The sequence below is a fragment of the Leuciscus leuciscus genome (genome assembly GCF_965113295.1).
Source record: "Leuciscus leuciscus genome assembly, chromosome: 4".
Classification (NCBI taxonomy): domain Eukaryota; kingdom Metazoa; phylum Chordata; class Actinopteri; order Cypriniformes; family Leuciscidae; genus Leuciscus; species Leuciscus leuciscus.
This window is the reverse complement of record NC_138728.1, coordinates 43,039,187-43,063,513: the sequence shown is the minus strand read 5'-3', so window position 1 is coordinate 43,063,513 and position 24,327 is coordinate 43,039,187. Positions and strand designations below refer to the sequence as shown.

At 40.2% G+C, this 24,327-nt stretch overlaps 1 protein-coding gene and 1 long non-coding RNA gene across 4 annotated transcripts in view; one reads left to right on the top strand and one right to left on the bottom strand.

Annotated features, from left to right (window-relative positions):
- Positions 1–24,118, top strand: part of LOC309496110 (membrane-spanning 4-domains subfamily A member 4A-like) — an 89,239-nt gene extending 65,121 nt beyond the window's left edge. The window contains exons 1-8 of one of the 3 annotated variants that reach the window (XM_082166104.1): positions 17,438–17,557; positions 17,800–18,010; positions 19,441–19,551; positions 19,649–19,717; positions 21,893–22,036; positions 22,242–22,355; positions 23,653–23,733; positions 23,956–24,117. In XM_082166104.1, the coding sequence (XP_082022230.1) occupies positions 17,825–18,010; positions 19,441–19,551; positions 19,649–19,717; positions 21,893–22,036; positions 22,242–22,355; positions 23,653–23,733; positions 23,956–24,030 (780 nt within the window). In that variant the 5' untranslated portion in view covers positions 17,438–17,557; positions 17,800–17,824 and the 3' untranslated portion in view covers positions 24,031–24,117. Of the gene's footprint in view, positions 1–17,437; positions 17,558–17,799; positions 18,011–19,440; positions 19,552–19,648; positions 19,718–21,892; positions 22,037–22,241; positions 22,356–23,652; positions 23,734–23,955 lie in introns of those variants that run through there. The other 2 variants (XM_082166105.1, XM_082166103.1) reach the window with 2 other exon arrangements.
- On the bottom strand, positions 7,498–8,668 carry LOC309497797. Its single transcript, XR_014205716.1, has 2 exons — positions 7,894–8,668; positions 7,498–7,674 (listed from the first exon to the last, which is right to left on the bottom strand). It is a non-coding gene; the product is annotated as an uncharacterized lncRNA (long non-coding RNA).
- Positions 24,119–24,327: the final 209 nt, after the last annotated feature.

Sequence of the window (24,327 nt, the reverse complement as noted above, 5' to 3'; positions counted from 1 at the left end):
TTGTTTCAAACCTGTATGAGTTCCAAACCTGTAGGAATACTATGGAAGTCAATGGGACAGAAATTGACTGGTTACTGATATTCTTCTAAATATCTTCCTTTCTGTTCAGCAGAAGAAAGAAATTCTTACAGGTTTGAAACAACATGAGGGTGAGTATATGATGACAGAATTTTCATTTTAAAGTGAACTATCCCTTTAAGTGACTATATGATAATGTCGCTTTGGTGAGTGAAATTTCAGATATTATTCTGATGTCATTTGGGAAACATGTCAAAGTCTCTGAAACGATTCAGTACAAGCTGAGTTTGAGTATGTCGCGAAATAAAATAACGAAATTATAGTTTTTAAGTAGAAAAAATATATATTTATGTAAATAAAAAGTGCTTACCACACCCTACGCCCTGGACAGCCTCTGACGATATATATATTTTAAAATAAGGACATTTTTTCATTCTTATCGCAGGAAACTGACTGAGGCCATCAACATGCATCAGTCAAACCAGGAAACGGTGAGTCATGAACATGACCTTTTGTGTGTATTTTGTAGACATTAGATAGTACGCTGCACTAAATGGCCACATTATATAACCAGTTAATTGAAATGTAATCCTTCTTGATTACTATCTGTTAAGAAAATTGAGCAAATAAGTAGTCCTGGGTCAGACCAAATGTTGAGTGGGATAATTGGAAAGCCCTCCATTTGAGGCATTTGGTGGAAAATTCTTATCTTGCCATCCACTTAGCAGGCGGTCAGCATTGGACACTTATCGTCCTCCCTTTTTTAAGAGAGTTCCTTAGAGTACATTTTTTGCTAGGATTTATTAAATATTGATATATGAAATACAGCCTAATTATAATGCATATCAAACATACACCAGCAGAATATATATATATATGAAGAGTTCTTTTCCAAAACACTATTTCCATTTTCAAAAATATTCCAAAATGATGTGGGTTTTTTTGTGCTTCTCAGTAAATATCAGTAAAAGCAAAGTTTTGTTGTCTGAATTGTGTAAGGACAAATCAGATAACATTAACCCAATTGCAATTGCTATTCTTACACAACAGAACCAGGATTCCTCTGACCACAACTCTGACAGTTGCTCAGAAGACACACATGATGGTGGTGGGATTACTGTAAGTAATCTACTACTAATCTACTGTTTTCTGTGTTTGACTAATTCACTGAAAGCACTTCCTCTAAGACTTCTCTATTCTTACACAGCAGAACCTGGATCAGGATTCCTCTGACCACAGATCTGAAAATGCACATGATGTTGATGACATTACAGTAAGTCATTTTAACAGTGCAATGATCTCACATCTGATTTTCGTGTCTTCAAACTTTAACTATTTTGCTTTCTTATCCTTTTTAAAAATTAACCTAAGCCTTATTTTTTACCCTGTATACAACAATGCCACATCTGTAATATTTTTGTCAAGTTTTAATTTTGTGCAAAATTCCTAGTGTTTATGCTTGTCAACTATGCCTTGGAATTACTGTATTTTCCCATTACAGAGCCTGCATGCAGACCCTGAATCCAATGAACTACCACCAAATTTGAGCCAAACAACAGAGTCATCAATCTTCAGTTTTGAGGACAGTGTTGATTTTGGTGTGTTTGAACCACTATGGCAGTCCTTTACTGACTCTGAATCCATTGGCAGTGGAGAAGAATTTCCCATGGAAGACAGCACTGACAAGTCAGTAAATGAAGAATCACATTTGGGAGTAGGCATTAATGAAAGGTTTCCTCCAGTAAATGATGAGCCACTTTACACAGGCTCACAACTAACCAAAGCTCAGAGTTTTTTTACTTATCCTTTCATATGCTTTGAGACACTCACTTACTGGTGTGGCCCTGTCTGATCTTTTAGATTTGATTAATATCCACTGTCCAGAAAATGTTCTAACTTCAAAGCATCTGTTCTTAAAAGAGCTTAAACCAATACAAGGTCACCTAGAATGTCACATATACTGTCCCAACTGTGAATATTACATCGGCGACCAAGTCACTGAAGGGCAGTATGATGACATATTTTGTTGTAAAATGTATCATAATCTGAACAAAGATGGTGGCCCACTAGATAGTCCTCATGCATTCTCCTTAACATTAAATTGTGATGGAGTTCCAGTATTCAAATCATCCCAGTATGGAATTTGGCCATTACAAGGGATGGTAAACAAGCTTCCTTATCTTGTCCGTAAAGAGAATGTTTTACTTTTGGCCTATGGTTTGGTACTAAAAAGCCAAATGTTAATACATTTTTAAAACCATTCACAAAAGAGTGTCAGTTATTGTCTACTGTTGGCTTCAAGTTACACAGCAATAACATTGTGAATCATTGTAGAGTGATAGCAGCTGTTATGATGTGTGATTCAGTTGCCAGGCCCATTCTGCAAAACATGACCCAATTTAATGGTCATTATGGGTGCAGCCTCTGCCTACATACTGGTGAACAAGTTCCAAAGGGAAATGGAACTGTTAGGGTTTATCCATACAAAGAAGTTCCCAAAAGGGATCATGCTTCAACCCTAAATGATGCAAGGGAGGCTGTGCGTACCACACAATCTGTGAGGGGCATTAAAGGGCCCACATGTCTTGTCAACATCCCACACTTTGACCTCATATCTGGAATGCCTCCTGACCATATGCATAATGTACATCTTGGAGTTGTTCGGCAAATGACAAGCATGTGGCTGGATAGTGAACACCATGAGGAGCCATACTATATTGGTAATCGTGTTCCTGAGCTCGACAAACAACGAGAGAATTAAACCACCTTGCAATATCACAAGAGTGCCCCGCTCTTTTCAGCAAAGGAAGTTTTGGAAAGCCAGTGAATGGCAGAACTGGTTACTTTTTTATTGCATCTTAGTGCTAAAGGGAATATTACCCAATGCATTTTACCAGCACTGGTTAATCCTTGTCACCTTCATGTTCTTGCTATGTAAGGACACTGTCACATCAGAGGGGTTAAAAAGATGTGAAAAACTAGTTGTTGAGTTTGTCAAACAGTTTGAAACACTGTATGGAAAGGAAAATGTGTCATTTAACGTACATTTATGTCTTCACTCTGTGAGAAATTGGGGACCTTTGTGGGCACATTCAGGATATATTTTTGAGTCTTTTAATGGGGAGATACTGAAGATGTTTCATGGCACCCAGTGTGTTCCCTAACAAATAATGAAACAATTCACATATAGACAAGTGTTGCCTCTTTTGAAAAACAATGCACTGAGAAATGCTGTGCCTAGATGTATACAGCTGTATAACAACTTGACTGGTGAAAAAAAGCTGAAACAGTTTGAAAGAGTAGCAGATCAAGTTGTGACCCTTGGTTTACACTATGTACGAAAACTTGCTAAAGAAGAGATACTGGCTATGAGAGAGAAACTTTCAGTCACCACGGATACAATTGTGAAAATATTCAGTAGAACTTTCGTCAAAGGAGAACTGTATTACTCAGAGCAGTTCACTAGAGTATCCAACAAAACAGTGAAGCTGTTCCTTTTCATTAATGGACACATAATCACTGTGTATTATTACATTGTGGTAGAGAGAAAATGTTTTGCTGTTGGAAGACAGTATGACAAATCACACAGTTCAGTGCTGAATTTAGAAAATGTAGTTGGCTTGAAAAGAGTGTTACAGGGCAGGAAAAAGGTTTTTGATGTGATGCAATTCAACAGGAAATGTATGTTAGTTGATCTGCCACAGTATGCCAACCTTTATGCATGTAGCGTGGAGGACTGAAATGTCATGTTGATGATGAAATGTCATGTGGAGGAATAAAATGTTGAGGATGAAATGTCATGTGAGAGAATAAAAAGTGGGCAATAAAAAAAAAAAATGTTGTAATTGCTGCTGTTAATGATAATTTAATTTATAATACTCTCATTTTACAATATATGAATCAATACATAGCCATATATGGTCCATCCATATGGCTATATAATGTAAAATATAATGAATGTCATGCAAAAATTTGTGTAAGTTTCTGTAAATCTATCCATGAGCTTGCTTAACTCATAAAAAAAACATACATGCAATAATGTAATACAGTTTTGTTTGTAAATCAATGTATTTTAATATATGAATCAATATATAGCAATAGGTTGTCCATCCATATATTGCTATATATTTTCAAATATATGAGGAAGTTTCTGATACATTGAAATATATTTTCTAATGTATTGCAATATAAATTCTAGTATATTGCAATATATTTTTGTTTTGTAAGGGTTGGCCAGAGGCTAAAGACTACAGCCAGTAGTAGGGGCTGTCCCGCATGTTTTCAACCCACCCATAGAGGGTGGGATCTCACTCACAGAATGTACACATAGGGTCAGCCATCTTTTTTTTGGAAGCTAAGCTAGCCCAGGCTCTTGTTCTGTGGAGAAAGCTGAGTAGTAGGGGTTACCATACTCTTTTTCCAGGACATGTCCGGCCGTCGAAATCATCCAAAATGTCCGGGATTCGGCTTTTGCTTTCTGCAGTCGCCATTCATTGTTTACATGCACACCTTTTGTTTCAATCTAACTGAATTCATTCCGATTGGTGAATCTGAATGTTGTGTTTACATGAACACTAAACAAGTGATCGGTTGATGTGCGTTTTAACATTGCTAAGAAAATTCCCGCTCCTCCGTGAGAGATACGAGACCAGTGCATCTCGCTCATCGGTAATCACGCCACCAGCCTCGCGCCGTTCTCCCGCGCCCTCAGTCTCGTCCTGCTCGCCACAGTAAACATAATGAATGGCGACTGTAGAAAGCAAAAGCCGAATCCTGGACATTTTGGGCGATCTCGAAATCCCGTGCAAACTCGTCACGGTCACGGAGACTCACTAGTAGCCTAGCCTGCGCTCTCTTAGCGGTAGGTGTGGCTTGGGAGTGGCCTCCTAGGGCATTCTGGGAGTTGTTGTCTTTCATCCACATAGGCCAAAAATACATTTTCTGGCTTTTCTCAGTCTAGAAGGCTCCAAATTCAAAAATAATTTCACATTTCTTCTACATAAATGACCCATTTTAAATACACATTCATCTTTCCAGAGGTGAAGTATTCCTTAAAAAGTTCAATAAAAACAGTATTGTACTTAAATGTTAAGTAAAAAAAGTACTGTACTTGATTTAAAAAAATGAACACAGGCTGTGCAGCTGCAAGAGAAAACCAAGACTAACAAGGCGGCGCCCATCATGCACATAGCTTGATCATATTTTCATATTTTCTTTTCAGCTGGCTTTTTGGTCGATTAGGTCCACACCTAATCGACCAAAAAGCCAGCTGAAAAGAAAATATGAAAATATGATCAAGCTATGTGCATGATGGGCGCCGCCTTGTTAGTTTGTGCCGCTGTTCAGAAAATCAGATCTGTTGATCAAATCAGATTCATCCACTTTTCCCGAAATACATAAAAGTAAGTGGCCAGTAAACTTTAAAGTTACTTACACAATGTGTATCTGATATGAATAAACCATGTCATCTAATTATAATGGAAAGGATTATTATTGCTGCTTCCATAGACATCAGTGTCCAACTCTAAATGTATTGTTTTTTTATTGCTTATGTGAATTTAAATGTCTGAAACCTAAAATAAACATTGTGTTAATATAAATATATGGCAAGCACTGAGAGCATGTCCAGCTCTGGCTCAGCGCCAGCCAACACGCGAAAGCACATTTGAATTTAGCAGTTGATCACGTGATGCACTGACCGTTTTAATGACACTGGTGTGATCGTACGTGTGAAATTCAAAGTGGGAGTAAGAGTATAGACAATCTCTTGTAGCAGCTCCAATTAAAGCCCTTTAAGACCTGATAAAAGAGTGCCTTGTCATTTTATTTAATTTTTTCGGATCGTGAAAAAAAAAATGTGATCGGGACATCCCTAATAGATATAAAACAGTCATTATGTTAGAACTAAGTTAGAACAAACAATTGTATTATGTTTTAGCCATGTCTTTATCCCAAAGTGTCATACATCTTTATGAGAGATATCCTTCCACCGTGAAGTGCCAAAATGTGACTTAGACGGTGAGTAACACAAGACACACGAGTTACAACATTAGCTGATATCTTATGCTCTATTTCTAGCAGAAAATAATATGATTTTAACCATAGTAATTTGGGGTGTAACTGTCCTAGCCAACAAATAGCTTTTCAGACATATGAAGCTTCTGTTTTTAGATTCAATGGGCAACAATCTACCCTTTATTTGACAAAGTAAACAATGGCAAAGTTACCTAAAGAAACAATAATCAAGAAGGGCCAAGGCCCTAGAATGAACAGGGGACAGAGCTTTTGGGGTGGTCGTAAGGATGGGAAGTAGATCCGGGCAGTGCTCGAAGTGGAAATAAAAAAAGAGCTAGTAGATCCGAGTGTTGAAATGGCCTTCCGGTGGGGGTGGAGTATGTGAGAAGAAACAAGACAAGGCTTCTGACTGAGGGTCTGTGGCAGGAGAAAGCATCCATAACGAGGGGCTGGATCAGCGATGTTGTGATCATCCACGGTGGTATAGGATCCACTTAATTGTAGATCCAGCTCCACACACTGGCAAAACGTTCCTTGAGGACCATCTATGGGCAGAAGTGATTATTTTAATTCTGTTCAAACATTTTTATTAGGTAAACATTTATTTTGCTCCCTCAGGTGAAAGTGAACAGATTTTTTGTATTGTTTTGGTAAATGGACTGAATTTATATAGCGCTTTCAACAGACCCATGGCAACCAAAGCGCTTTACATATTGCCTCACATTCACCCATTCATTCATTCACTCACTCATTCATACACCGACGGCGGTGTCAGCCTTGCAAGGCGCCATCCAGCTTGTCGGGAGCAGCTGGGGTTGCTCATGGACACCTCGACACTAGGTCAGGTTGAACCGGGGATTGAACCATCAATATATAGACAACCTACATGAACCACTGAGCCACTGCCGCTTTAATTATGATTACATTATTAATCAATGTATCTGGTAAACTGGTACAAGTGTAACCGGTGGCTCGCGACACCAGTTATAAAATCACTTTTCTGCGTTGTGAAGACAGACACGGGACAACAGGCGGCGGTTTCACTGGGTTTTACTCTCTGAGATCTGATGTAAAACAAATAAAAGCAGCCTCTGAGTACAATCACCCTTATTTTGCTCCACAAAACAAATGTGACGTAGATTTAATTACCATGTGCTTTTCATCTCCACATATAGGCCAAAGACACAAATATAACTTAAATTGGGCAAAATGACAAAAATAACCCCACAGGTAAGTAAAATAACATAATACACATAATTTGCAATGAAGATATAGACATAAAAGCAATGATTAAAATAAAGATTATTGAGGATTAGCAGGAGCCAAAAATAACCCACCTCTTCCATGCGTCACCGGTGCAGGCCGGGGCGGACTCGGATGACCAGCCGCCCCTGACTCCAGACACCACCGTGAGGAGCCAACACCACAGGCACGCGACAGACGGACAAAAGAGGAGGCAAGTAATTTAGTTCACAAGTAACAATCTTTATTGAATAATAATCAACTTGAGGAAAGAATGAGCAACTCTTGTCTTCTAAGGCTATTCGGCCGGAGTAGCCGCTGGATCGATTATTCACTGTCTTCGAAACCCAATGGTGTAATAGTGGCTGGGAAGGCTTACTCCACAGCGTTGCTGCACATCTGCAGGATTCAGACGGTAAGTAACCGGCAATGTTTCTTCGCTCAGCAGCAGATTCTCTTATCAGGACATGCAAGGGAAATCGTAACTTTAAAACGCACTTCACAGCGTTGCTGTACATCTGCAGGTCTCAAACGGTAAGGGACAAGTAATGTTTCTTCACCCAACAGCAGATTATCTTATCAGGACATGAAAAGGGAAATTGTGACTTTAAAACTTACTTCACAGCGTTGCTGCACATCTGCAGGACTCAGACGGTAGGTAACAGGTAAGGTTTCTTCTCTTAACAGCAGCTTCTCTTATCAGGTCGTGAGAGGGAAATTGTGACTTTAAAACTCACTTCACAGCGTTGCTGTACATCTGCAGGACTCGAACGGTAAGTAACAGGTAAGCTTTCTTCTCTTAACAGCAGCTTCTCTTATCAGGACGTGAGAGGGGAATTGTGACTTTTCCACAGCCATACGATTCTTCATGAGACTTGAACTTTCAGAGAGAGGGAGAAGATTAACAGGAGCCTTCAATGAGGAATTACTTCACGACAATATTCAGTGGAAGAGAGGACAATACAAAACATTACTTCACCAGTTCAGTTGTATCGTTCTGGGATTTAGATGGAAACCAGTAGATCATCTCACAAGAATGAAAGCAGGCGTTGGAAGACTCTTCTCAGCATAGCACACAGCACTCGTGTTCACTACAGTTCCACAGCATTAATTCGACGTGCATCAGGTAAGGCAAACAACTGCAAATCACTCACACAGTAGGGCTGATCAGAAGCCTCGCTTCATCCATGCATTTCAACGGAAATATTCAACTCTCAATTCCTCTCCAATATATCTGAAACAGATGTCCTCCTCAACAGTAAATTTCACATTCACAGTCTTTTCTTCAAGCTTTACATTTGATTCAATGATGAAATTAATTCACTTATCTTTCTTCCTTCCTCTTCCAGCGCAGATCCAAGCAGCAGTTCAATCCAGTAGTATTCCACAACAGTTACAGGAGATCTTCTACCCCAAAACACAACGACTGAGACCCAGCCAAACAACTGATCAACTGAACACCGATTGACCTTTACCAGTTCCAACCTTCACCCCAACTCGACTTCGAATGGCTCTTTTATCCTCCTCCTGTGAAGCGGAAAGCCTGTGCAAACACCGCTCCTCTCTCCCTCACACCTGTCGTGCATCGGCGGTAATTAGTTTGGACAATATCTCCGCTACACCCGGAACCGGAGTGAGGAGTTACACCAAAATAATTCCCCTCGGGAAACATGGAAAGAAAACAAAGGTTCCGCTTTTCCCCGCATTTTGTCACCCGTGACACATGCATTAACAATGTCAAGAGGAAGAGGCGGCGGCAAAACAGGAAATTATGTAGGCTCATGATGACATCACAGCAATTAAAGGGGAAACGTACTCAACTCACTTAGGCAATCATATCAGGTGCATGTGCAAAACAATTTTGTGAGAATTATAACAATCAATACATATGTTTTAACAGAACACTTTCTGTACCTGTTACACTCACCCCCCAGAATTCACACAAAATTCTCAGAGTATAACAAATAAAACACTGGTCACTTGAATTACATGGTCCACACTTTAAAAACAGTGAAGACACCACATAGGAAGTTACCCAACCAAAAGGGATACAAATATGGAGAAAGTTGGCCAAACTTCGACACATTTTGTAGGCATACACAAAGTGCCCATTACACTTTGAAAAACTCAGACCAGGTACATAAACAGGATTAATATACACAAAATAGAGAAGATTACATTTTGGTTGAGGTATTACCAGAGACCGTGTAATACAATACACAAACCTATACATGAATAACAGGAGATACAGACTCCACACCAAGTAAGGTTTCGAGTTGAACCATTGACTCAATCAGCCTACGAACAGGTCTAAGTACTCTACCAAACCTGGTAGTGTAACGATCGTCAGAGTTATGGTCAACCAAAGGATCACGTGAACTGTCAGGAACAGGAACAGGAACAGTAGAAAAGGCACTAGCTACAGTGTCAAGGTCAACAGAAAACTCATTTTGTGCTTCAGAAACAGTTTGAGAGGAATGGGATGAGACCCAAGAAGCAGTACGATCATCATCACAAACAGCAATGTGAGAAATGACAGACATGGACTCAGCATGTGACAAATCATCAGTGACAGGTAAGGTTGACTCAACCACATCACATACAGATTGAGAAGGTGAGGAACAAGGACCACCACTAGCACTTTCACCAACAGAAAACTCAGTTGAGGGCAAAGGAAGAAAGTTAACTGGCAACAATAGATTCCGATGTACCACTTTCTCATGACCAGATTTGTCACGGATCTTGTAAATGTGCAGTGAAGGTTTGGAGGCAACAACAGAATACATGGTGGGTTCCCATTTATCGGCAAGCTTCCGTTTACCTCTACAGCCTTTGTTGGCAATAAGAACATGATCACCAACTGACAGAGGCAATCCTTTGACTCTCTTATTGTACTGATCAGACTGATGTTTTTGTTCTGCAGTAGAGTTCTTTTGGGCCAGCGCCATAGCAGACTTTAGATCACTGACAAGAGATTGAACATAGTCATTGTAATCACAGATTGACTCATCACGAAGCACGCTTTGAAACATAAGGTCAACAGGTAATCTCGGCACCCTCCCGAACATCAGGTAAAAAGGGGCAAACCCAGTTGTTTCATGGGCAGTGCAGTTATACATGAATGTCATTGTTTGTACCAACTGTGGCCACTTTTGGTTGGATCTGGGTGGAAGCGATCTCAGCATGTTACCTAACGTTCTGTTAAACCTTTCAGTTCCACCATTCCCCATTGGGTGGTACGGGGAAGTCCGTGACTTGTCAACACCGGCAATATCAAGAAGCTCTGCTATCAGCTCACTCTCAAAATTTGCTCCCTGGTCCGAATGGATACGCTGGGGAAATCCATAGATACAAAAGAAGCCATCCCACAGTTTCTTAGCAACACTTTTAGCACATTGATTTCGGCAAGGAAAAGCGTGAGCTAACTTGGTGAAATGATCCGTAATTACCAAGACATCCACAGATTTATTGTTCCTATCTTCAGCAGACCAGAAATCAATACAGATGAGCTCCAATGGGGCAGTGGTCTTGATGCTCTCCAAGGGCGCTCTTGCTGCTGGCTCTGGAGTTTTACTCAGGACACAACGAACACAAGTCTTGACGTAATCACGCACATCACGTTCCATCCCAGGCCAATAGAACCTCTGGCGGGCTAAAGACAGGGTACGTGGCTGACCTTGGTGACCGGCCAGATCATGAACACCAGAGAGTGCTTGCTGTTTCATAGAGGCAGGCAGGACGAATTGAAACTTTTTATGCTTAGAGAGTGGATCTTTGACAGCTCTATACAGGATGCCATGAAGCAAACAGAGTTTTTCCCACTGCCTCAAAATCCTCAAAACTAGCAAATCCTCATTCGCACGCTCACGCCTGGTAGGTCTGCGCTTCCTGCTGACATAGAAAGCCACCCTCGAAATAACTGCGTCTTTGTGCTGCTGACACTGCAGTTCAGACAATGGAAAGGCATGGATTACGTCTTGACAGTCGGGAATCAAAGAAGTCAAATGATCACCCACGGATGTTGCTCTGGATGCAGCTCCTGAATCCCAATCATCACAGACAGACAAGATAGACGACACATCCTCAGAAGTCATGGAAGAGTTGATCTCAGAGCTTAGATTGAGTTCAGTTTCAAGTGTCTGTGGCTGGCACGTGAGATGGAATGTTTTCTGTACAGAATCATCGTCCACACTGTGAACATACTTCAACTGTTCAGAGTAAGGCTCGGACAGAAGTCGCTGACTCACTGGATAGACGAACGGGTCACGACTGAGTGCATCCGCCACGACATTCAACCTTCCAGGAACGTACTTGATCTTAAAGTTGTACGGGGCAAGTTTTGAAACCCAGCGCTGCTCACATGCATCCAGTTTAGGTTTCGTCAAGATGTAGGTAAGGGGATTATTATCCGTCCACACGGTAAACTCATGACCTTTAAGCCAGTGACTGAACTTATCGCACACTGCCCACTTGAGGGCCAAGAATTCTAGTCTGTGTGCAGGATAATTGGCTTGGCTGCGGCTCAAAGACTTGCTGGCGAAGGCTATGGGACGTGCTTTGTCCTCACCACTGGGAACTTGAGAAAGTACTGCACCTAGGCCGTCCAACGATGCATCAGTGCAGAGAATAAATGGATGCTCAAAGTCAGGGTGTGCCAGGACCACGCTCTCGACAAGGGCTCTCTTTAACTCCTCGAAGGCGACATCACAATCAGGAGTCCAGTCCTGGGGAGACAACTCCCGATAAGTGCCAGATCGATTACGGCTACTTGTGCCTTTCGCCAAACGTTTTTGACCGGCCGTCAAATTGAACAATGGTTTTGCGACACGTGTACAGCCAGGGATGAAGCTCTGGTAATATAAAACCATGCCCAGAAATGATCTTAGTTTCTTTGGCGAAGGTGTGACATTATCTTCCTTCATCAGGTCATTCTTTTGAAAGGCTGAAATGACTGCTACCTTGTCTTCATCCACGGAAACTCCAGATCCGCTGATCACATGGCCCAGAAATTTGATGGAGCGCCTGAGAAAGTGACACTTTTTCGGAGCCAACTTCAAATTACTAGCTCTCAACCGTGAAAACACTACTTCCAAGCGTTTCAAAGCCTCCTCTTCAGAGCGGGCGAAAACCAGCAAATCATCTAGATAGCAAAGGAGGCTAGAAAAATTTAGATCTCCAAACACACTGAGCATCATGCGCATAAAGGATGCTGGGCTGTTACACAAGCCTTGGGGAAGACGGTTGTATTCGTACAAGCCCATTGGTGTTGTGAATGCTGTGTAATGACGATCAGAAACATGGAGCGGGACGTTGTAAAATCCTGACGTCAAATCAACAGAGCTGAAGAAAAGATTGCCTCCTAGAGCAGCCAGGCAGTCTGCCTGATGAGGCAAAGGATGAGCATCCTTAATGGTCTTCGCATTAAGCCAGCGAAAGTCCGTACAGACTCTGAGAGATCCATCCTTCTTCCATACCATTACCAAAGGAGATGCATACTCGCTGACGGATTTGCTAATGATGCCTTTCTCTTCCATTTCAGAAAGTACCTCTCTCAACTTCTGGTAGTGGGCAGGAGGGGTTCGGCGATATGGCAGGCGAAACGGACGCTCATCGCTCAGATGAATTCGGTGGACAAAGTCTTTCACCTCTCCACAATCGAGTCTGTCTCTGGAGAAAACATCTTGATAGGACACGATAAGACTCGTCAACTGCTCCTTCCATGACTTTGAGACCTCACACTTTTCGATATCAATGTCCTCCAAACCATACTCATGCAGTGACCGCACAGGGTCAACAGGTGGAATAGACTTGGGGAAAGCTGCATCAGAAACTTGAGGTTTGCACACATCTTGTGACACTGTAACATCCTCCACTGCTAAACAAGGAGACACATCAGCCAGCTTAGCGTTACGTCGAAGAGTGATTGGAGACTGGGTGGGATTTAAGATCTTCATCGGCACCCATCGATCACCCCACATAGGAGTCACCACACGTCCAACAAGAACATGACGCGGCACTGAACGTGACGTAGTGGGCTCAACGATGACGGAGCTTCCTGGGGAGACATTAGTGTTAGCTGGTAGTTTTCCCCAGACAAGGTGCTCACACCTGGGAAGCAAGGTAACGGCCTGACGAAGCCTAACTGTGCTGAGCTTAGCGGGCTGTTGGGGACCAGACCAACGAGAAACACCGCTCAAGAGCTCAAGAAATTCTTCACACTCAGGGTTGCTGTTTTGGCAGGAAATTAGTTCCCAGTATCTCTTTTCGGCTTTCATCTTCTGAAGCACACATTTGATTACATTACTGCCGATAATGAACTCATCCTTCTGTCCAGGCACTACTAAGGTTGGCACGACAAACTTGAACCCGTAGACTTCGATTTCCAGGTCATATGTGCACTTAGGCTGAGTAGTCAGACCACCGCAGCCCACCAGGACCACATTACCAGGAATCACTGAGGGTTGAGGGAGAACTCCATCGGCACGCAACTTGGATTCACTTTCCATACTCAGTGTGCAAGCCATACTGCCAGAATCTAACATACCGTTCAGCACGGACTGGCCACCGACAGTCACAGGAGCATAAAAGAGTTCACTAGCTCCATCAATTTTCTGAGATCTCACATACAACACAGTTTCGTCGGGTGGCAACAACTTGCAACTATTTACAAATATCTCATGTGGGTCTGACTCATCTTTTGGGGGAAATACGCCACTGCCCATGTTATCCCCCTCCGCACATGGGCTATTTAGTTTAACTGAATGGCTGAAGGCGGCAGCTCAAGGCCTGTCGTCCTAGGACAATTGCTCTTAAAGTGTCCAGGTTTGAAGCAGTTACGACAAAGCCTCTGGCGCATACAATGAGTATGTGTAGTGTGCTCTTTAGATTGACATACTCTACATGCTGAGCTCAGACTGGGCTTGGGGTCTGAAGTTCTGACAGGACAGTTTGGGGTGGACGAGGACAGTAAGGCAGTGCAGAGAGATAAGACTTTGTCCATCATGCCAACCAACTGCTGCATACTAGCATCAGGAGTAAAAGGAGCAGCGTTGGGGTTCAACTGACCAGTTAAACTTGGTATCTGACTTGACAGTTCAGGCTGTTTGGGAGAACTTGACACAGAATCGTCGCAGACAGTTACAGTGTTCTGATGGCAAGCAGACACAGGCAATGAGCGTGAAGTTCTAGCAAAAGCTATCTTCAGAGTCCTGCGATGACTATCCAGTCGCTCTTGAACTTCAGCAGCACTCCACTGTTCAGCAGGCTTGAACTGAAAAGACAAAGCAAGGCCAGGATCTGGACAGTGTGAGATAAACATCATAACAGCTTCAGTAGCAGGGTCCTCAACACACTTGTTCCGTCTACGCAAACACTCATCAGCCACATCAATCGCCTTATTGAGCCGTATCCAGTAGTCCATTGGGCTCTCGTCCGCCCTAGGCAGGGTGTTATAAAAGTCAGACATAGGCATATTTGAATACATCAACTCACTGAAATTGCGCTTCAGTATATCGAACACGGTGGTGGGGAGCACTGCAGCAGTCGGCCCGGGGAAGCTGCGCAAGGACACTTTGACTACATCTCTCGCTTTTCCAGCTAACCTGCTCAAAATGAGATCAGAGGCAGTTTCATCAGTGCATTTCTTTCTGTTCAAATAACTGTACATCAAATCTTCCCATTCATGTACAGTAAATGAATCACTTTGATCACCTCTAAAGAACGGTGGAGGCGCAACATCATGTTGGACAATGACTTTCAAATTAGAAGCATCAAAACATTCGCCTGAATGCTGTACATTTGACTTAGATTGCACTGGGCTGGGCTGTTGCGTTAAGTTGAGACTGGCTGAAATGCTTTCACCAATTTTCTGTGCCAAATCAGAAATAATACTCCCCAAAGACTCAGGGGTAACTGCACGATCAGTGTTAGGTCGTGCAAAAGGGGTAGAACAAGCAGCGGGGCTCACAGAGGCACCAATTGCTGAATCAGATGTAAGTACATGGTCAATTTCTGCATTAAAGAATGTCCTCCCTCTCCCAAAACATCGAGGTGAAACTCCAGACATATTGTCAGGACGATTAAGAACAGCCCCACTACCCCTGCCTACTGGGAACATGGCACTAGGCCGTTGCACAGGGCTATAATTATCCTGACTAACAGTGTCCTCAAACATGACTCAGTTTGAATAGAGAAAAAAATAAAAATAAATCAATGTAATAACAGTTTCAGAAAATGAGAAAGAAATAAGACCAAAACACTGAAATCACTTAATATGCAGATAAGTGTAGTTTGCAGAAATACTCATTTAGACTCTCAAAACAGTTCAGTGTGACGTTTCACGGAGGAAAACAAAGTATGTGACGATCACAAACACTCAGTCATCGAGTGTGCAGCAGCGCAAAAAAAAAGTTCAATACAGCTTTGCACGGAGAAGAGGAGAAAGAGAGAAAAAAAAAAATCCAGTTTTGATCACAAAAACACTGTCATTGAGGAGCGTGCAGCAGCAAAAAAAGAAACGTTTTTTTCCCCCTTTTTTTTCTAACAGATCAAAGCCCATACGGCGATCGTCATTAATAAAAATCTAAACAGTTTTTCATCACACCTCGTAAAAGGCAACCGTTCAACCTTTACCGTCTGTGATATGAGCAACAGAAGATAGAACACTGATGACGAGATCGGACGAGATTAAATGAGCTGCGGCCTCCGCGATCAGCGAAACACTCTCACATCCAGCGATCTTTCACGGCACACCGTCGTCTGTTGAAGCAGCAGCTCCGGCGATCGGTAATCAGCCGATCATGCGAAATCCGAAGGGTTATGGCACCACGTGTAACCGGTGGCTCGCGACACCAGTTATAAAATCACTTTTCTGCGTTGTGAAGACAGACACGGGACAACAGGCGGCGGTTTCACTGGGTTTTACTCTCTGAGATCTGATGTAAAACAAATAAAAGCAGCCTCTGAGTACAATCACCCTTATTTTGCTCCACAAAACAAATGTGACGTAGATTTAATTACCATGTGCTTTTCATCTCCACATATAGGCCAAAGACACAAATATAACTTAAATTGGGCAAAATGACAAAAATAACCACACAGGTAAGTAAAATAACATAATACACATAATTTGCAATGAAGATATAGACATAAAAGCAATGATTAAAATAAAGATTATTGAGGATTAGCAGGAGCCAAAAATAACCCACCTCTTCCATGCATTAACAATGTCAAGAGGAAGAGGTGGCGGCAAAACAGGAAATTATGTAGGCTCATGATGACATCACAGCAATTAAAGGGGAAACGTACTCAACTCACTTAGGCAATCATATCAGGTGCATGTGAAAAACAATTTTGTGAGAATTATAACAATCAATACATATGTTTTAACAGAACACTTTCTGTACCTGTTACACAAGGATCTATACACAAATCAGTTAAAATCAATTAAAAAGATCTTGTGCACATTGCAAAACAAGAAAAAAAAAAAAAAAGCCTAATAAAAGCATAATCATAAGCGGTTTGTTTAATAACGGGTGAATATGAGAACAGCTCTTTCAATCAGACAGTTAATATCAACTTGATAATTAAAGTTCAAAACTGAAAGATGCTGTTTTTAAATACTCATTTAGGAACTCACATATTTCAAAATCCAGCAGTCAGTCACTGATTCCAAAAAGTGCACGTAGTAAAATGTATGTGAGTGCAGTCAGGAGTATGACATATTGAAAATAGTAATAGCAAGCACTTTCAACAATTGCTGAAAGAGAATTAACTCAACCAAAGTCAATGGCAAGCCAGCAACCAGAATCCTATACTGGTCCCAGCATGCAAAACATACCTTATGCTGGTGACCAGTAATGTGGGATTTTTCAGTAGTTTATATATCAAAATAAGTCTCTGGACGCAAAAACACAGGATACACATGGCACTTATCTATCTGGAAGTTGTTTTCCCCTTGAGATGAGGTCAGCTGGAAACAGTGAATACAAAATATACAGTTTTCATTTATATGCAAAAGCTTGTTTGCACTTGTTAATGTTATATAACAGTGATATATGAATACTTCAGTTAAATATTGTCTTTTGTGGTTTTTAAACTTCTTATCTTATGAGCGGGCCAGCTTTACCACCTCTCCCAACCACATGATCATCACCTGATTCCCTTTTATTCTGGGAAAGAGTATAAGCAGTTACTCTTATGACATCTTACTTATATTGGCTTACATCTCAGAAGAGTGAACTGAACTACAGAGCAAAGTGCGGTAAACCAAGATTTCTTTCCGGTAAAAAACTAATTATATACTTGCACTGATGATCTATATTATATTATATATCATATTCTCTGTTTTCAAAGTCTAATAGAGTTATTCTAGTTGATGACAATAATTGAACCTATGGTAATATCTACTATTGACATAACTGCATTCATAGATTTTTCAACAGCATGAAGACCACTTCAATTTCTTCAAAATCTATTTTATAATCATATCCTTTACATGTCTCAATTTACTATGATTTTGTACAGGTCAGTTTCAGATTCAGAAAGAAGAATGTCTCACACTGTCATACCCGTGAACTCTTCGACGGTTGTCATCCAGTTTCAACCACCGACACAAACACCAGCAGCTGGAACTGGGACAAATGTTCCTGTGCCTGTTTATGGACAACAGCTAGCAGGAGTTTCACCTCTTCATGAACTTCAGCCTTTTCTGAAAGGCCAACCAAAGGCCCTTGGGGTGAGAAATTGTTCATAATAATTGTATAATTTGTATGTGGTATTTCAGTCTGAGGTAAGGGAAAGTACATGAAAAAGAATTCTAAAAAGAGAGTGGTGCACACATGAACAAAGCATACACGTTTTTTTTTTATTGAAGAATGTGACTTATTGCCTTGGTGACAATCTAAGATAGCAATATAAGATCAGGTTGATAATTTATTTACTTTAATTTGTCACATCATTGACACAAGCGTACAATGAGTGAAAATCTTGTGTGCATAGATCCTAGCAGCAATGCAGAATAAATAATGCGACATAACTACAATTATAAAAACCTCACCTGCCTCTTTTCTGGCGATGCTTGTGCAAGCGGCCGGTCCGGGTGATTGGGAACGCTCGGTTGTTTACTTTAAAGGTGCTGTCTGTAAGAATAACAGCCAGTGGTCGAAACAGGTACTGCAGTCCAAATTCAAAATATCAGAGATCGTTGTTTCCCCCGGCCCCTCCTCCTCAGACTCGACGCTCACGTGGTTTGCCAGTTTGAGAACACGCAACAGGAACGAGCGCAATTGACAATGAAAAACGTGGAGACTTCTACACTGTAAGTTGATGAGTTGATTTATGAGTGTTTTAATATGATCTGCAATATGCACTCGTTCATTGAAAATTTTAGATGGATATTGAGGCTTTTAGGTTGTGTGGAATCTGCAATATCTGACCTAGTTTGTTTGCTTATTTTCAAGGCTGCAATACGCTGTTTCCTGCCAACTGGCATTCCGGGTGTCGGTGGGCGAGATCACACAGACCAAAACAAAAACAGACATTAAAACATAGAACGTGTAAAATAATAAGTAGAATAACTGGCTGTAGAAGTGTTTTTCAGAAAAATGAGTATGTGAACTCAGCATGTTTCCTAAATATCTGCAAACATATTATGGTATTTTTATGCATTAGTAGAGTAGAAAAGTTACATACATGTGCGTCCACGAGTGTAGGGTCATCGTACGATGGTTTAAAGTAACTTTCCCAAGTTCTGATGATTGATCTTATATCCAACAGGGTTTGGCAGTCATACATAATAATATGGCAGTCATACATAATAATACTGCTGACATCCAAAACAAAAAACAAAACTAGAAACACAAAATAACAAAAAGTGTTGCATGTTGCTCAGTGCCATCTTTCTCATGACTATACTTTACAGAGTAAAATTGTATACATTTATAGTGTATAATTCACAGAGAAGAAAGTTTTAGGATTTGCAAACTATAAAATTCTTTTTTTTTTTTTTATTTGCTCATCCACAAATCAGTATGTGACCTAGATATTTTTGTAGTAAAATCATAAATCCATAACTACAGCTGCTATAAATGTATATTGTTCATGTAATATTGTTCCCCAAAATGTGATACTGTTTTACTTTATAAAAGACTTTCTTGTCCTTCACAGGTTGTCCAGATAATGATTGGTCTGTTGACTCTCCTGTTGGGAATCGTGTCTACATTTTTTGCAGATTCCATCTTTGTCTTTAGTGGTATTCCTTACTGGGGATCTCTCATCGTAAGAAACAATTATACAATTAAGTGTTGTGTCTTTTTTAATGCAAGTTACATATTCCAATAGAAACCTTGACTTTTGTCTTTCTCTCTGCTCTCAGTACATTTCCGCAGGCTCACTCTGCATTGCTGCAGAAAACAAACTGAATTCACCCTCCAGTTTGTGTTTGGTATGTAGACAACACTTCTTATTATTAGGGGTTTAAGCACTAGAGGTACTGGAACCCTGTTGTGTTTGTACTGATTTTCTGCAGTGATTTTGTGATTTATATTTCCGATTTCATTCCATTTCTGCCATTTTAAATGTTCTGAAACTCTTGAAACTGTTGGTCCAATCTTCACAATTTTTTTTCTCATTGCATTTAGGGAGGTTGCTGGCAATTAATACAATACATTGTATTAAATAATTAATACATTTTCCAGAAACTGATATGTATCTCCTGAACGCAACACCGAAAATTGAATAGATATAAACTACACAACATTTGAGCTACAACTTAAAGTCCTTATCACTGTAACTGAAGGATCTGTAAAGTTGAAAATTGATTTGAATCTTCTTTGGTGGATGTCATAACAATAGTATGACTCGGCTACATAAAAAAAAAAAAACATGTCCGCTAGCAGCCAATTAAATTTCAGCGACTAATAACGCAAAATCTGAATGGCCTACCTTTATGAAAATTGACATATTGATGTACATAATGTAAAAACTAGTATGTGCACCAAATTTTGTTTATAACCTTTTGAGCTGATATTGTATTTATTATTGTGTTGACATTACAGTTTAAGCCCAACAGTTCACACAAATGCACTGTTTAAAAAGGTTAGAAGGCCACACATATTATACAATAAATAATACAAATAAAAAGGACCTTAAAGGCAGGGTAGGTAGGATTTTTCTAAAAAAAAAAAACATTCCAAATTTGTTTAAACTGTCTTTATATACCAATACATAATTAAAATGTAAGTAGTCTGAAAAAGAAAATCTAAAAATCGAGTGACTGTAGACCTTTTAATCTGCAATAAACACAGCTCATTATTTCCATTCACTCCACCCCCTCCCTTCTGAGCTCCTTCCAAAGCCACGCCTCCAAAACACATGAACACGCGACGCCAAACGCTCAGGCTCAGCTGGAAGACGCATTTATTACCTGAGACGAGTGGAGAGGAAGGAGCGCAGTACATACAGTGACATCATGTCAGAATCACATGTAATAAAATACCTAACTTTATCACTATGAATATAAACAAATAAGATTTCTTTTAGTACTCATTATCAAGCTAGCATATCGATAATGGTAAAGTTTCATTCGGTAACGAGCTATATTTATAAGGCAAAACTAAAAACAGGTTGCATTGATACACGTTTTTCCATTACCATCAGTTACACTGTGATGAAGGTGAATTTCGTGTAAGATTCATAACATATACGGTGTTTTGCATGTAAGAGTTTCCACGATGAAAACATTGTTGACTCTAATGAAGACTAACGTACACTCCGAGTCCGGAGACAAGTACCGCATCGTCGGTTCGAGGACAGGTCCGGGGTTGAGGGCGAAGCAGAGGAGGTCGTTCAAGAGTGCGGGCAGGGTCCGAGGAAGTAGTTTTTGCCTTGTTTGCCTTCGCTGACTGCATATGCAGGTGCTTTGAGCTGAATATTTCCGGGAACGGTGACATGTGATGAGTGCACGCAGGGCAGCGCGCGCAGTGGGGCTCGGGCACGAGACATGAAGGCACCTGATTGGTTCTTTACATTCGCACCGAATGGCAGTGATTGGTCAGAGTTTTTACTGTCCTGCAGCTGCTACAGAGGTCTGATTTTTTTCATTCCTTTTTCTGAACACATAATGTATTGACTACTCTCAGGATGGAAGGACCATTTCACCCAGTATAAAAAAAAGTGTTTCTGAACAGGATTACCTACCCTACCTTTAAGATAAATACTTCTGGACTTCCGGTGACGTCATCAAACTGATGGCGTCTTCTTGAGAGATCAGTTCTCAGACAAAGTGATAGAATTTAGCCCCAAAACACGAGAAACAAAGTGCTGAGTCGCCATTAAATGTCTGCTCGGATGATACTGTACTATATACTGTTTGCTGTAAAAACGACAGTATTTTTAATAATGTATTTATTAGATACCTTTCATTCATATCCCTAAATCATCCACATGAGCCATTGGAGCTTGGACTCTGATCATTGATGCTTGGGGGTATATTTTATTTATTTATATAAGTAGTGTATTTTTATCACACTCCATAAACATTTCCATCTATGTTAACAAACTAAAGTTCTTGCTAATTTATTAATCCATTTTTAAGTTTTTTTTTTTTTTCTACCTATAGGTGAAAGGTTCACTTGGAATGAACATTTTCAGTGCTATAACTGCAGGCATTTCCTTTATCATAATTTCATTGGATTTGGGTCTAGGGCCATTCAACAATTACTGCAATGATTATAATTGTAATTATATTGAGGACAAGTATAAGGTATGTTACCAACTTTTATATTCACATTTATTTAGTAATTACAGTGAGATCACTGTGTGCTCAGTACACTTGTCAAAAGTCAAGTCTTAATCTCCTTTCATCTGTCACTTCTTTGTTCCAACATTTCAGAAGTAGTTTATAGATCTCTTGCTATTGCAATTTATTTTGTCATTATTATTTGTGCTTTTGTTGAATTCTCTCTCAGACTCTCTTCTGGGGAATCAGTAGTGTATCATTGATATTCGCCTTCCTTCAGTTTATCATCTCCATCTGTCTGTCAGCATTTGCCTGTAAAGTCGCCTGCTGCTGTTCTCCACAGGTGAGTGATGCGCCAAGTCTTTGACAAACGTTTTTGTCAGCTAAACCCCTTCAGATATGGAATGGAAATTGTTTCTTACTGGGTGCTTACACTTGGGTTCACGCTTTACAAGAACCAACAAGTACTACAACTTACAATACAAATAGTTATTTCTTAAATTCTTCACTTTTGAATGTTTAAACCCTTAAAAGTGAACTATGTAAAATATCCAAAAACCACTAGGCCAGTGTTATATATTTTGTTTAGTTGATTACTTACAATATCCCAAATGTTTCCAACAATTTTTAAATCGTGAGAAAATTCAGATTTTAACCAAGGAAACGGGATGTGTGAGCAGTGTGAGGGAGTCTCCAGTCAATGGCGTCATATCCGCGTTACCCTCGGTTTCTGCTCGTACTGCCATAGTAACCATGGCGACAGACGTGGACAACTGCGTTACATCTAGCGGCACGCTCACACTGTTGAACCATGGCAAGCAGACTTTGGGACAAAAGGAGAACTAAAAACGGGGATCAATATCAGCGTGGCGTTTTCGAGATGCCGAGAGCTCCACGTACATGGCTAACTTCGATTTGACAGAGACACGAGTGGCCTCACAAGTTTAATTCGTCTAATAAACTGACCTGTGTGAGCAGTAATTCTGCACTTGCATCTAGTTCGGTAGAATTAAATGTCCTCATTCCTTTATATCCGCGGGATTCGCGTGTGGCGCTGATATCTGTCTCTCATTAGCAATCGCGCCCTGCTTCACACCACAGTCATGTTAAAAACATCAATGTATTCACTCATCCATAAACATTATTAGATCCATCAGCTTGACGACAAGATCCATAATTCCGCTTAAAGCAAATGCGTCATCAATATACGCCTTTGTTATTGTAAGAGGTTAGCGACCCCTAGCGGTTAATTTACATATTGTAGCTTTAAGCTTTTACCATGTAAAACCAAAATGTTTTATGTAAATATGTGTGTGTGTGTGTGTGTCTCTCAACAGTGTTCAGCAGCAACATCTCTATTAATAGCAAAACTCCAAGTTTAACTGCTTTAAAAACAGCAACATTACCATGAGAATATCAATAGCTTTTCAGTTTTTCAAAATTATTTTAAGATATCCAAATGAAAGCATAAGGTTCCACGCCAGGACATTTCAAAAGGATTTCGGTCTTTTGCTTTTTTCTACTCTATTTGAAATACATTGTCTATAAACTTGTAATACTGAAACTGTCTGTCAGTGTCTTTGCATGTGTGGCATTTCACAGTAAGAAGACATAAAACTCTACATGTGTATTTTCCAAAGGTGCCGTTTGTTCCACAAGTGTTAACTCAACATCCCTGTTGTTTTGGGCACAATCACTTCCGTGATCTTAACAACTCAGAGGTAAGAGAAGCTTGCAACCCCAGTTTAATTAAGACTTTGTGTAAAACGGTACTAAAAAAAACAGTTCCACAAAACAAATGTATTATTTGAAGTTAGTGTCACTATATGTGAACGGGAAGTGTGCAAAGCGCTAAGTAATGGGTGCATTAATTGTTTAATAATATCAATAAATAAGTAATATGTAAGCAAGGTAGCTGAACATATATATTATATTTCTTGCAGATATCTGTGGTCAGCAACCCTGCCATGCATCATCCTCCTGCAGAAATTCCTCCACAATACAGTGATTTTAAATAAATATGAATATTAAAACAGTCAACAGAGCTGAAATGGGACAAAGGTTTTCCCAGTGATTTCCTGTCCATTATCTCTAATGTCTTTCATTAAAAAGAGAACATGACATCAAATGAAACATTACTTGATCAGATAATAAGTCACAAATTTGTAAACAATTACTATTCAAGAATAGATTATATTTCATGACTTTCTTACTTTAAGACAGTTGCCTAATCATTAATAAAACTGGATAGCTTGTTTTGCACAACTAATTGCTTAATACAGTATAATTTGTAAGAATAAAGTATACAGAATATA